At 48.4% G+C, this 14,263-nt stretch overlaps 2 protein-coding genes across 2 annotated transcripts; one reads left to right on the top strand and one right to left on the bottom strand.

The window, feature by feature from the left end:
• Window positions 1-141: 141 nt before the first annotated feature.
• On the bottom strand, window positions 142-8,696 carry Eef1akmt3 (EEF1A lysine methyltransferase 3). Its single transcript, XM_027392267.2, has 3 exons — window positions 8,406-8,696; window positions 8,150-8,261; window positions 142-2,271 (listed from the first exon to the last, which is right to left on the bottom strand). The coding sequence occupies exons 1-3, from the start codon at window positions 8,574-8,576 to the stop codon at window positions 1,862-1,864; spliced, it is 693 nt and encodes a 230-aa protein (XP_027248068.1). The 5' UTR covers window positions 8,577-8,696; the 3' UTR covers window positions 142-1,861.
• Window positions 8,697-8,713: 17 nt separating this feature from the next.
• On the top strand, window positions 8,714-13,175 carry Mettl1 (methyltransferase like 1). Its single transcript, XM_027392265.2, has 6 exons — window positions 8,714-9,273; window positions 10,103-10,266; window positions 11,656-11,840; window positions 11,943-12,056; window positions 12,219-12,320; window positions 12,475-13,175. The coding sequence occupies exons 1-6, from the start codon at window positions 8,864-8,866 to the stop codon at window positions 12,628-12,630; spliced, it is 1,131 nt and encodes a 376-aa protein (XP_027248066.2). The 5' UTR covers window positions 8,714-8,863; the 3' UTR covers window positions 12,631-13,175.
• Window positions 13,176-14,263: the final 1,088 nt, after the last annotated feature.

The raw sequence follows: 14,263 nt of genomic DNA, 5'->3' as shown, positions 1-14,263 counted from the left end.
GAGTATATCGCCTCTTTGGCTTGGCTTTTTAAAACATATCACCAAAAAAAAAAAAATCATCAAAGACTTGGCCCTCCGCGGGTAAAACAGAAAAAACGGCACGATAGCGTTGTCACAAAATAACAACACAAGACACGTAGGTAATATTTTATGTTTCTTTATTTCCAGTGTACTTCCACATTGAGTATTCATTTATGACTCAGAACAAACGGGAGTCAAAAGTAGGTAGGTAGGTGGGCTCAGGAAGCCGTACAAGGTCACCTGGAGAGGTGAACTGGAGGTCCTTCAACAAAATGAATAAATAATTACTGAATTAGCAAAAGTATCTGCTGAACACCTGTGTGCCCGGAGCTGCTGCCAGTTTCAGGGAGATAGTGATGAATAAACCACAGCCCTGTGCTCCGAGGTTATCTATTGGTGAGGAAATAAGAATCAGGTAAGACGAGATAAGGTTCCTAAATAGTTAAAAGAGCTCCCAAAGAAGGAAATCACATCCAAACAGAAGAGTCAGGAAAAGGAGGTTTTTTTGTTTTTTTGTTTTTCCAGAAGTAAAGAGTGAATTTTAAGGGAATTCATCAGAAGATGGGAAAAGGAAAGGAATGCTGCTATGGAGTTAGGGGAAGGGAACAAAGAGTAGGACTTTGGCATGGCTAAAAGTGCAGTACAAGAGGAGTTGGAAATGAAATACAAAGTAGTTTGTGAGCACACCGGTGTAGCCTGAGTACCAAGCTGACACGTTCCTTCTTGCAGTAGAAACTAAATCCAGCAGGTTTTGGAAGGCTGCAAGAATTTGAAGAATGGTTTGGAGGTTAAGAAAGTGGTGGTGGACACACCAGAGACAACTGTGTGCCTAAACAGTAAGTGAAAAGAGCCCTACCCAGACAGCTCTGAGGGAAGAGATGAGATGTGAGGGTAAAACAAGTTAGGAAGGGAAACTGAACTTGGAAGAGGTCAGAAGAACCTAGAACTCAAGCCAGAGTTGGGTACACGATATTCTGTGATCAGGCCTTGAACTTTGCAAAGGATGAAGAAGCCACAGCCCAAAGGGACAGCTCTGGTGTTTGTCCCCAGACTCAGGTCTAGGAGGACTTGTCTTAGAGTCTTCTTACAACAGGCAAGACACAGGTGCTCTGAGGTGTCTTGGTACCAGCTCTCCCTCAATAGCTACATGTTTGGGGGTGTGAAGACATGATTAATGCTCTTTTTTTTCTCACCCTTAAAAAAATGTTAAAGGATGTTTTTTGGTTTTGGTTTCGACTTTCTTGTGTGTGGGTCTCAATATATAGTTCTGGCTGGTCTTGAACTCCCAGAGATCCGTCTGTCTCTGCCTCTTGAGTTCTGGGGTTAAAGGTGTGTGCCACCACCCCTGGCCAAGAATGTGCTTTTTTTAAAACTCCATTCTGAAGCCAGGGTAATGACATCTTTAACCCCAGCCCTCAGGAGGCAAAGGCAGATGGATCTCTGAGTTTGAGGCCAGCCTGGTCTACAGAATTCCAGGACAGCCAAAGCTACACAGAGAAACCCTGTCTCAAAATACAAACAAACAAAAAGTCCATTCTGTTTAAAACATTGGAAGTGATCAGTGACAGCCTCTCTGTAGCCAGTATTCATACCCTGCTTCTTCCCTTTTCCCTAAATATCCTGAATACCTTCTCATCCTCCTCTGCTGAAGACAAGTGTTGGGCTTTAAACTCAATGCTTCTAGGGCTCTGCTAATTTTTTAACAGAGCCTTCCCAGGAATATCTAGGGGAACAAATTGCTAGAGGGGGAGAAAGAAGACAGACAATCCATCCTTTTCTTTTGTCCTGATGTTTATGGGTCTGGAGACAGGCCATTCCTCCACTGAGACGGGGGCTGAGGTCAACAGAAGGGGTGATGTCCGGCAGGTCTCACTTCCCTGTGTCTGGCCCTATAGATGTTGACATTCGCGTCCTCATCCCGCTGGGCCAGCTCCAGTTGGAAGTGCTGGGGGAGGAAGTGCTGAAAAAAGCTCTCTGTTCCATGCTCCTCTCTCATCTTGGAAGCCAGATAGATGGTGCCATGGGGCCCACACAGGTGTTGGAGGGTCCCCAACAGCAGTGGGAAAGTAGGTTCCAGGTACACGATATCTGCCCCCAGCACTAAGTCATAGTTTCCAGGAAAGCCATGCTGGTCAATTCCCCAGGACAAGGCACACACCTTCACCCGGCCTCCAGATGGCACATTAGCGTGGACATTATCCTGGATCTGCTCTAAGGCCAGTGGTAAATCAGTGATGGTAACATCCCCCCCTGAGGGAAAGTAAGGAGGAGAAATCCAAGTCAGAGGGACTGTGAAAGGGCTCATGACTCCTGCCTGGAGGGTCCAGAGACCTCAAGGCCTCATGTCTTGATAGCCCGAAGTCCATACTTTGGCTTTTAGTTGCCCTAACCTCAGTCTCACCCATGCCACTCTCGTTACTCTACATTCTACAACATCAACATTCTCTCTGAGCTAATCTTCAACCTCTCCACCCAACACATAACAACCAGATGTCAGCAAAAGCCCGGGCAAGACCAAGCTGTGCACCCCCACCCACCTACCCACCCAAACTCAGAAGACGTGACCTCAGCTGAGCCCTAAAGAACAAGTACAAGTTAGTCAGGTGAGGCTTTTGAAGTAGAGAATACAAGGGCCTGGCAGGCAAAGGGCATGGCATAGTTAAGAAAGGCTGTGGCCTGGAAGAGTGGATTTCAACCTGTGGGTCTCAACCCCCAAATGACCATAAGAAAACACAGATATTTACATTGTGATTCATAACAATAGCAAAATTACAGCTAGGAAGCAGCAACAAAAATTGTTTTGTGGTTGGGGGTGTCAGCACAACATGAGGCACCATATCAAAGGGTGGAAGCCTTAGGAAGACTCAGAACCACTGTTCTAAAATGTCAAGACCCAAAATGAGGACTATGGCATGCTGAGGAGAGTTTGGCTTGAGAAAGTGTGTTCACGTGCTAAGCAAACACTCAGCCACAGATCTATACTCCCAGTCCAAGAAATAGGTTTTAAGAGTAGAATCTGGGGTAAAGATCAGATGAGTATTACAGGATACTTTACTCACATTACAAAGATGTGTACTGAGTACTTGCTAAAGCTAGGGATACAACCAATGGGAGGCAAAACAAAACTACAGCCTCCTTAAAGTTTCATTCTAGACATAGAAACACTCACAATATCACAAAAGTAACTACTTAACCAGAAGCATGATTAGTAGTATAGAAAACAGAAGTAATAGATCTCACTCATTCATCCTCATCATGGATCTGTATGCCAGGTGTCTGGAATACATCAGTGAACAAGACAGGCAAGAATCCACCCCCCAATGGACAGTGGTGGCACATGCCTTTGAATCCAGCACTCAGGAGGCAAAGGCAGGCGGATCTCTGTGAGTTCGAGGCAGCCTGGTCTACAGAATGAGTTCCAGGACATCAAGGGCTACACAGAGAAACCCTGTCTGAAAAACAACAAAAACAGTGGCAAGAAAAGATGACAGGACCAAAAGAATGAAATATCCAAGCACAGTGGTACCTGTCTATAATCATAGCACTCGGGAAGCAGAGGCAGGAAATGAAGACTCTTAGTCCTAAACTATCTTGGGCTGTGTGGCAAGACACACTGCCAACAAACCAAAAACCAACAGGGCCTGGTGGCTCACACCTTTAATCCCATCACTTTGGAAGTAAAGGCCAGAAGATGAGGAGTATAAGGTCAGCCAGGGTTACATTAGACCTTGTCTCCAAAAAAAAAAAAAAAAAAAAAACCACACACACAATACATCAAATTGTAATATGTGCTGCAGTGAGGCCCAAGCAGGAAAAAGGTATGAGTTCCTTGAGGGTGAAGGCATGGAGCACACCTTTAATGGGATGGCCTGGGAAATCCTCCCTAAGCATTATTGGGGAAAGCCTGAAGGCAGACCTCGTGGCTTTCCCTGGCTAAAGTTCACCAAACACCAGATCAGCAAGTACAGAGAGCCTGAGGCAGAACTGTGCCTGGGAGGTGTGAAGATGGAGCAGCAGGGACAAACAGCCAGCAGGAGCAGAGTGAGAGGGAGACAGAAGGGCCAGACGCTGTGATGAGGAAAGGTCGGGGAGGGGGGGGCTTTAAGTGGAAAGATTCCATACACTGACTCAGGGCTTATGAGATGAGATGTACTTTGACTGCTGTGATTTAAAAACAAAAAACAAAAAGAAAAAAAAACTGGCAGGCTGGAGAGATGGCTCAGCAGCTACAAGCACTTATTGCTCTTGCAGAGGACCCAGGTTTGACTCCCATCATGTGACCTACATGGTGGCTCACAACCTTCTGTAACTCCAGTTCCAAGGGATCCAGCACCTTCTTCTGACCTCTTCAGGCACCAGGATCTCAAGTGGTACACACATGCAGGCAGAACACACACACACACACACACACACACACACACACACACACACACACACACAAAAACTGCAGCAGGGCAAGGACAGAAACAGGAGGGTTAGTCAGGAGGCAACTGCAGTGACCAAGGGAAAGATGATGTTGGTTAGAAATGTTGGTAGTGACAGTTACTAAGAAGTAATCAAATCCTGAATATATTCTGAGGGGACTGTCAATGTCAACAAACTGAGTCTCTCTCTTTCTCTCTCTCTCTCTCTCTCTCTCTCTCTATCTATCTATCTATCTATCTCTCCATCTCTTATACACACACAGAGAGAGAAAGAGAGAGAGAGAGATTTTATTTTAATTAAGGATGGATTTTGAACATTTGGCCCTTATGTAAATGAAGAGGGCTTCGGGAGAGGCAGGCTTGGAAATAAAAGCATGATTTCATTTGTGAGCGAAGTTTGAAATGTCCATCAAACATACTGAAAAGGCAATGAGTTATGTAAACAAGTCTGGATATAGAAACAAGAGAGAAAAAAAAAAGAAACAGAGTCCTGGTCCTAACCATACAGAGGACACTCAAAGCCACAAAACAATGGGACTTCTTAGGAGGGAGGATAGCCAGAAGAAATAAGGGGTCAAAACGTCTACTCCTGAGCTCTGGGACACTCAAAATTTCTGTTGTAAGGATGAAAAGGAACCAATTAAAAAAAAAAAATGGGAAAGTGTGCCAGTGATGTAGGTGGAAGACAGAAGTGTGTTGGCCCAGAAAGCAAAGGACTTTTCAAGGAGAGAAGAGTACCCTTGTCAAATGCTAAGTCAACTGGAGGGGGCTAGAAACTGACCCCTGAGTTCAAAACATGGGGTTAGGAGTGACACTCGCAACCCCAGCTAGAGACACGAGGGAGTGAAAACCTAACAGGAGTAGACTGAGAAAAGAACAGTAGGAGAGGAACTACAGTGACATTAACATCTGGATGTATTCTCTCCCCAGCAGAGAAATGGCTCAGGAGATGTAGGATCAGCCACTGCCCTCCCCCATAACAGGAATTTCAGCATAGCTATGCACATATATATCATACACACACACACCCCCCATATATATGCATAGATAGATAGATAGATAGATAGATAGATAGATAGATAGATAGTCATCAGATAAGGGTAATAATTGCAGAGGAGACATCCACAGTTTGAAGAATAAGAAGGTTAAGAAACAGATGTCAAAAAAAGAAAAGAGAAAGAAAGAAACATATGTCTAGGAGAGTGGAAGAATAAATGGGCAAAGGAAATTTGATGAGCTAGCTGTGTGCACAAGGACCCACCTGAACTCAGGGAAAACCAATCTAAAGTGAGTCTAATGAGTACAGCTGCACTCAGTTTAGTACTAAGAGGGCCTAAACCAGCCTGGGCTGGGGGAGGTGGAGAGGAAGGCGCCTTCCCTTGGAAGGGCCACTTGAGCACATTAATGAAGAATACATTTGCATTAACTAGGCAGTAAAACCTTTTCAAACAGAAAGTGCAGCCCCCATGAAGTCCCTAAGGAAGGCTACATCAAAGTGGTTTGTAGAGTAGACAGAAGGGTAATAGCCCAAGGAGAGCAGGCCTGGGAGAGAGGCATAGAAAGAAGCTAAAGAGGGAGGTAAGACATTAGTAGCCAGGTTAAACTTCTGAACTGAAGGAAGTAAGGATGGGTTTCCAATTTGGAGGGTGGTATGGTGGGGTGTAATGATCAGAGCCACGTTTTGAAAAAGCCATTCTGATTGCAGGGTGGTGTGAGTGAGCCAGGATCTAGGTGGGGACCAGAACTCAAAGCAAAAAGACCAACCGGTTTGACTGCTTATTATAGTCTGAACAAGTGATGGTGGTGGCTCAGGCTGGGAGCCAGGAGTGGAGTGGAGGAAACACAAGAAAATCCAAGAGATTTTTAGGAGCTAAAAACCACAGGACATGAAGGGTATGAGGAAGAAAAGCAGGGGCATGACAAAGGAGATGTCCAGGTTCCACACTGGGAGGTGGCTTCATGATGGCAGAGCCTGCAGGGAAAAACAGGTTTGGTGGGGGAAGATGACAGGGTCAGTTTGGGAGTACTAACCTTTACCACCTGGAAACACGAAGATACTTAAGAAAATCAGAGCAAGACGTGGTAGTGGACTAACTAAATATGGTGGGATACGGAATAGGCAGTTGTGCAAGTGTTAAGAATGCAAGGGCAGTTGATTTCTGGGATACAAGGTAAGAGAATAGGAGATTGCATCCAGATTCCAGGCTTGGACTTGGCAACTAAACAGGGCACAAAAAAAGTACCCACTGGCCTGACAGTAAGGGAAGACAGGTTCTCTCTCCCCCCCCCCCTCTCTCACACACACACACACACACATTTTTTCCCTTGCCTCCCTCCCTTCCTACCTGAGACAGGTGCTTATGCTGTAAACCAGGCTGGCCCTTGACCTTAGAGCAATCTTCCTACCTCTGTCTCCTGAGTGCTGGGATCACAGGCATGAAAACCCACACTTGGCTTCTTTCTCTTTAGTATAACCTTCTGACGCCCATCCACTCACCCTCCTCAACTCCTCATCTGTCAGAGCTCCCCTTGGTGAGCCCCTCGGCAGTCAAGGTAGCTCTGGCCAGAGCACATCCATGCCATACACACCTTGCCATCATCAAGTATATGCCATAGCATCTTCTCACGTTGTCCCTCACTAGACTACAAGTTCCTTGGAGAGAGGAGATCCTTCTTATTCCATATCAAATCCTCGGCCCCCAGCAAGACTCCTGGCACACAGAAGGCTTAGAATACATGTTGACTGAATAAATAGAAAGATTAATGTCTGCATCTGCAAAGACTTCCCTTAGTGTGACCCAGCTCTGTCTCTACAAACAAGGGCATCCCTGTTTGCATGACTTAGACCACAAAGTAAGGAACTTTTTAAGTTCCTGGCTCTTTGTAAAACTGAAGCACAATTTTGCTGACTTTTTCCTTGCCCAAAGTCTCAGCTGATTAATTATCCACTACATCTAAAATGAATACATACAATCATCACACCCCCTACAGCTAAAATGAACATTTATAATCATTACACCCTAGCCTTCCAAAATTCATAACCTTGTGTATTCTAGCAAGGCTGTACTTGGTATGGTGGCACACACCTATAATCTCAGCACTTGGGGAATTAAGGCAAGAGAACCAGGAATTTAAGGCTAATCTCCTCTACGTAATATGCTTTTAGCCAGCCTGGGCAACAAGGGAGCCTGTCTTGGCCAGATCACACTCCACCCCACTCCCTCACAAAAGAAGGGGGAAGAGGGGAGGGAAGGGGAGGGAGGGAGGGAAGGAGAGAGAGAAGGACAGAGAGAAGGAAGGAAAGAAGGAAGGAAGGAAGAAAGAAAGAAAGGAGAGAAAGGAAGGAAGGAAGGAAGAATCCAAGAAAGCGAGAAAGAAAGAATCCAAGAGACTCTAACACGATGAAGCTACAAAGCTGTGGTGAGGTTTAACGCCCAAGGTCTCTTTTCTCTCTTCAGAATGCATTTCTACCGCAGAGCGTCTCCAGCACTTTTCATGGAATCCCTATCTGATTCTTTTTACCCATCCTGGATGTTCTGAACTCCAATCCGCGCTGTCTGCCTCACAGAAAAGTAGGGGTTAGTTAAAACGGAAGAACTGAGTAGAGTTCAAAAAGTTCTGCCCACCCCCAAGGAGTCCACGTATTAACTTCTCCACACTCCGGCTCCCCGCTCCCCTCCCCCCCGCAATGCCAGCTCACACACCCTGCAGCGCCGCCAGGATTCCCACGATGCCCGTCCCAGCGCCCAGTTCGATCACCGTCTTGCCTCGAAAATCCACATTCTGACTCTCGAAAAAGTGACACAGGCTCAAAGCCTATGGGGGACAAGACGGAAGGGAGGGGGTGGAGGAAAGAAAGAGAAAGAGGGACATTGTCACAGCGATGGCTCCATATGGGAGAGGCGGGGTCCGGGGACAGGACCTCCCAGGGACCCCCACTTAGGGCAGCCCCTTCCTCACCGCATCCCACACGCGTGCCGCCACCCCAAGGCGCGACCCAAAGTTTTGCGTGATGCTCAGCTCGTGCCCACAGAAGCAGAACCGGCTGCTCTCTGAGTAAGAGTCGGTGAAGAGCCGGACCTCCCGAGGGAACACGGATTCGGGCTCAGGATCCGGGCGGGAGCTGGCCATCAGGCAGAGAGAGCAACCGAGCACCTCGGCCAGAGCTCGGATCCGACTCCCCCGCTGGTTCGAGACTGGGGACCGTCAGCCATATGGGCTGCTCCCAGGCACCGGGCCCCGCCTCCCCAGATCGCCCTCCTTCCTCCAGCTGGACTTCCTGGAGATGGATGGGGACGACCCCACCCCCTACCCCCCGAGCTCGGGTCCCGGGCGCACACAGGACAGGACCCACGCAGTGCCACACACGTCAGACCAGGATGACTTGGTTTGAGACCACCAGGAGGGAGAAGAACTAAATGATGCTTGCATGGACTGTCAGAGGCAGGTCCCTCACATCTCGCTCACCTGTGGGGCGCACAGGTGCCTGTAGGCATCTGGGAGCCAGGACGATGCAAATGCGAGCCAGAAGAAAAGGCGGGGTGCCAGGAGCTGGTCTTCCTGCAAGCTCAGAAACCAGCAGCGCGCTTGCTCTCCCGCGCCCTCTCCCTTCGGGGTCCACCCGTCACGGTTCGGCAGACTTCTTCGTCATTGTTTCTTTAAGAGGCGGGGCCTGCTGGCGGTCTGCGTCATCAACGTGCGCCCGAAGCCTCGGATCTCCACGTGGATGCGGAGGCATCATGGCGGGAACCGAGGCCCCCCAGCCGCAGAAGCGCTATTACCGGCAGCGCGCCCACTCCAACCCCATGGCGGACCACACGCTGTGCTAGTGAGCGAACCCGGCGGGGTCCGGGAGGGCGGGCGAGCCGGGCTGGCGGGCGAGCGCCGTGCTGGCACCAGAGCTAGGACCTGAGACGGACCTGGGAGGATGGTCCGGATGACACGTCAGTTGAGGATGGGTTAGACTTAGCGGAAGGCGGAGTTGACCGCCTGGGAGGGGTCGTGGTGCTGTAGATAAAGTCTTGCCAACCAAACCTGAGAAGAGGAAAAAATGATTGCTGAAATTAAAATGAAGACTCGAAACAAGTTGTCATTTCCATCTTCCGATTTTTTTTTAAATTTTGTTTTGGTTTTTCTAGACAGGTTTTTCTCTGTGTAACCTGCCCTGGCTGTCCTGGAACTCGCTGGGTCGGACACAGAGATCCGCCTGCTTCTGTCCCCCGAGTGCTGGGATTAAAGGCGTGAGCCACCACGATGGGCTCCCATTTGGGTTTTCTTAATTTATTAAAAAGATAGACATATATACACTCCTGGCTACTCCTTGCTTCATTCTCTCCACAGAAAACACACCAACAAAGTAGTGTCACAATGCCTTAGGCAGTCAGTGTCTGGGAGAAAGAACTTGAGGAGCTCCCTGACACATCAGCACCCAGAAGTACACATTGGCAAGTCAGCTATCATAGCCTCATGAAGGGACTGTGATTCACACCCTGGGAGCCAGGGGACTTTCCTTCATGCCTTCTGGACACCACATGGCCCTCGACTCTAGATTTTTTTTTTTTTTTGAGAAATCTACCATCCCCCTCCCACCCCTACACAAGCACGTCTGCAATGGCGTGTCCAACAGTCTCTTATGTCTCATATCTTCTTTCCAACAGCCCTGTGAAGCCAGAGGAGATGGACTGGTCTGAGCTTTACCCAGAGTTCTTTGCTCCCCTTACTCAGAATAAGAGCCATGATGATCCAAAAGATGCAAAAGAAAAGCAAGCTGGGACCCAAGTGGAGTTTGCAGACATAGGCTGTGGCTATGGCGGTTTGTTAGGTAATGTGCTGGCCCTTTCCCTGGGACAAGGAGAGGCCTGGGTTCTGCCATCTAAGCAGGTCAGAGTCAGGGTTAGTGGACCTTTCCTCTGGCGACCAGACAGCAGTGACATCAGTGCGGAGACTCTGGGTCTGTGGCCTTTGCCCTGGAGAAGGGAGGGGCTGCCTCAAATGTATCTTAGAACCTGGGTGGTTCTGTCTGGCTCCAGCCCCTCCATGAGCCATTTCACCTGCCCCGTGCTGGGTCAGTGAACGGGTCAGCACAAGCGTCAGAGATCAGCCTCCATGGCCACTGATCCTGAACTGTCTTTCTTGGGGATTCCACCAGCTTCCCCCTTTGACCCCCTTCTTCACCAGAACACATTCTGCCCCACTCTCTCATGTTTTGGGGGGGTTCCTGTTATATTGTCTTTGTTTTCCAGAGCATGCATGCCAACCACTCACCTATGAGTTTCAGCATTCCCCTATTGATAGCTAACAGTATAACAGAGAGGAAGAGCACAGTAGAGACTGGAAGTGTTGCCTCGAGCCCCAGCTTCCTCTCTTGTTAGTTCTGTGATCCTGGACATTTCTGACCCTCAGTGTCTCCACCTTCACAGTCTACCACAGAGTGTGAAAAAAAAAAGCCAGTCAGTCGTAGCTCATGCCTTTCCCAGTACTCGGGAGACAGAGGCAGGTAGATCTTTATTGTGAGTTGGAGGCCAGCATGGTCTACAAAGGTACACAGAGAAACCCTGTCTCAAAAAAAAAAAAAAAGAAAGAAAATTATAAACTCAGCTTTGTTATGAAAATTCTAAAGCATTGGTTCTTAACCTGTGGGTCAAGACCCTTTGTGGTCACATATCAGATATTTACATTACGACTCATAACAGTAGCAAAATTACACTTATGAAGTAGTAATGGAATAATTTTATGGTTGGATCGTGACACCATGAAGAACTGTATTAAAGGGTCTCAGCATCAGGAAGGTTGAGAACCACTACTCTAAAGCAAATGCAAACTGTACCTGTAGTTTCTGCCCCTTTCTTCTAGTCTGTATGACAGATCTTTTTGATGTTGGTTTTATTTTATTTTTTGAGACAGGGTCTCACTATGTAGCCCTGTCTGGTCTGGAACTTGCTATATAAGAGCAGGCTGCCTTTGAACTCACAGATCCTGCCTACCTCTGCCCCCCCTACCCTATTTCCAGTGCTTAGGATTAAAGGCATGAGCCACCATACCCTGCTCCTGAGAAACAAGTGTGACAGTTTTGTGTCTTTTCTGTCCTGCAGAGAATTCTGCCGCACTCCTGACTTAGATATCTACAGACAGAAACTTTCTTTCCCATGTTAACCTCTTTGTACTTCCTCAAAACACGACACTGATGATCCCATTGTGTTGCTGTCCCCAGTGGCACTATCACCACTCTTCCCAGATACCCTGATTCTGGGTCTGGAGATTCGGGTAAAGGTGTCAGACTATGTACAAGACAGGATTCGGGCCCTACGTGCAGCTCCTGGAGGTGGATTCCAGAACATTGCCTGTCTCCGCAGTAACGCCATGAAGCACCTTCCTAACTTCTTCCGCAAGGGCCAGGTGCAGCCTGGGGAGCCGCCCGGTGGGTAGGCTGGCAGGGCCGGTGGAACTCGGAAGCCAGGCACTCATAAGCCATCCTATTGGTGCCCGTCTGTCCCACAGCTGACGAAGCTATTCTTCCTCTTCCCCGACCCGCATTTTAAGCGAACGAAGCATAAGTGGCGAATCATCAGCGCCACACTCCTGGCAGAATACGCCTACGTGCTGAGAGTTGGGGTGAGCTGTGGAGGAAGATGGTGTCAGTGGCCTACCCGGGGACTTCACCAAGAAGTAATGGGGGGCGAGGGGAGCACTTAGGCACTAGGCACTCAGACTGTCAGGCTGTCACCTCATTGGTCGGTCGCCTGCAGCCATATCTAGAATGATGTTGCTATGCAGGGGCTGGTGTACACCATCACCGACGTGCTGGAGCTGCACCAATGGATGTGCACCCATTTTGAAGAGCACCCACTGTTTGAGCGTGTGCCCCTGGAAGAACTGGTAAGTAGGATGCCTGAAGGAAATCCCAAGAATTCAGGCCTATTCAGAGTGGTCCTATAGTCCTTGAATGTAGCTCAGGGCCAGGAAAGTGGGAGTCTAGAGAGTCAGGGTGGTTTGAAAGGTGGGCAGGGACATTCAGACCCTCTTTCTGCAGAGTGAGGATCCCATTGTGGAACATCTGGGCACTTCAACCGAGGAAGGAAAGAAAGTTCTACGAAATGGAGGGAAGAATTTCCCAGCCATCTTCCGAAGAATCCAGGATCCAATCCTCCAAGCAGTGACCCCCAACCCCACCCTGCCTGACCACTGACTTCTTACCCTGCCTTAGCTGGGCTCACTCTTCTAGTGACTGGGAAAAAAGATCAGCTCCCCATCCCAGGCCTTCTCACACCTGGTGGGACTGAGGCCATAATCTCTCTCCGAGAAGCCGGATGCAGCCTGTGTTCTTACCCATCGCTGACTCTTACTGCTTTCTTACCCATCGCTGACTCTTACTGCTTTCTTGCCCCTCACTGTCAGAAGAAAGCAAAAGAAGCTGACTGAGAAGGTCAGAGGACCTTGATCCAGAGGTTGTATTTGGAGGACTGTGGGGATTTTGTTCTCCCTCAGCCCTCCCTCCTCCTCGTGGGGTTTCTCCTCAGCTGGAGTGAAGAGTGCAATGCCCGCTGTCTGAGCTGCCTGCATGCTTGGCTCAGGTCCCTGTTCCCCATGTCTGCCCCCCCCCTTGTGTTTACTCTGAAGTCCTAAGGATAAGGTGTGTGCCCACGTGCCCATGCTGCTGTTTCCCAGAGAGGCTGGGGTGTGTATCACGTGCCTCCCCCATCTTCTCCCCACTTAAAATCTGACCCGGGGCCATCCCTGCTGCTGCTGCTGTTGCTGTCTCTGTAGTATTGGAGGACAAGAGTGTAGAGACCCCTGGCTTTACCATGTTGACCTTTGATACCAGAACTTCAAAGCTGACTGACTGGCATGGCACCTGATGGGGCCAGGGAGGGAAGGAGGAGGGGAAAAGGCAGAGGAGCAGGGAGCTAAACTGGGGAAAAAAATGTTAATTATTTGTATGTGTATAAGTATTTGCCTACATATAGATATGTGTGCCACACTTGTGCTTGGGCCCTTGAGGGCCAGAAAAGGGAGTTGGGTCTCCTGGAACTGGAGTTACAGATGGTTGTGAACTGCCACGTGGGTACTGGGAATCAAACTCTGCTCCTCTGTAAGAGCAGCTGGTCTCTTAACTGCTGATCATCACTCTTGCCCCTGAACTGTAGGATTCTGTGGCTCAGAGCACTCAGAGGCTGCTGACCACAAAGATCCCAAAAAGGTTGAATGAGCTTGGGGTTCAGGGTATGCTTAGCCTCCATCCTGTCCAAACACAACAGTCTCCAAACTTTGTAAGAAAGAAAGGAAAAAAAAAAAAACCTTTGTATTATTATTTATTATTATTGGGTTTTCAAGACAGTTTTTCTGTGTATCTCTTGCTGTCCTGGAGCTTGCTCTGTAGAACAGGCTGGCCTCGAACTCAGAGATCTGCCTGCTTCTGCCTCTAAAGTGCTGGGATAAAGGCGTGCACCACCACCACCTGGTGTGTATTATTATTACTTACATTTCTTTGTGTGTAGGAGGTGAGGGGTTGGTGAGAGGACAACCCAATGTGGTCAGTTCTCATTGTTCACTATGTGTGTGTCCCTGGGATCAAACTCAGGCCATCAGCTTTTGTGTCCAGCACATTTACTTGCTGAGCCTAAAACATGCCTTCATTTCTGTTCCTCAAACACTAACACACACACACACACACACACACACACACACACACACACACACACACACACACACACACCCCACCCTGTGTCTGAAAGGAAAGGGCTTTTTTTGTTTGTTTTTGTTTTGTTTTCTTTGTTTGTTAGTTTGTTTTTCAAGACAGGGTTTCTCTGTAGGTTTTGTAG

The sequence above is a fragment of the Cricetulus griseus genome, assembly GCF_003668045.3.
Source record: "Cricetulus griseus strain 17A/GY chromosome 1 unlocalized genomic scaffold, alternate assembly CriGri-PICRH-1.0 chr1_0, whole genome shotgun sequence".
NCBI lineage: Eukaryota > Metazoa > Chordata > Mammalia > Rodentia > Cricetidae > Cricetulus > Cricetulus griseus.
The sequence above is the reverse complement of the archived record's forward strand: the minus strand, read 5'-3'. Positions and strand labels throughout refer to the sequence as shown.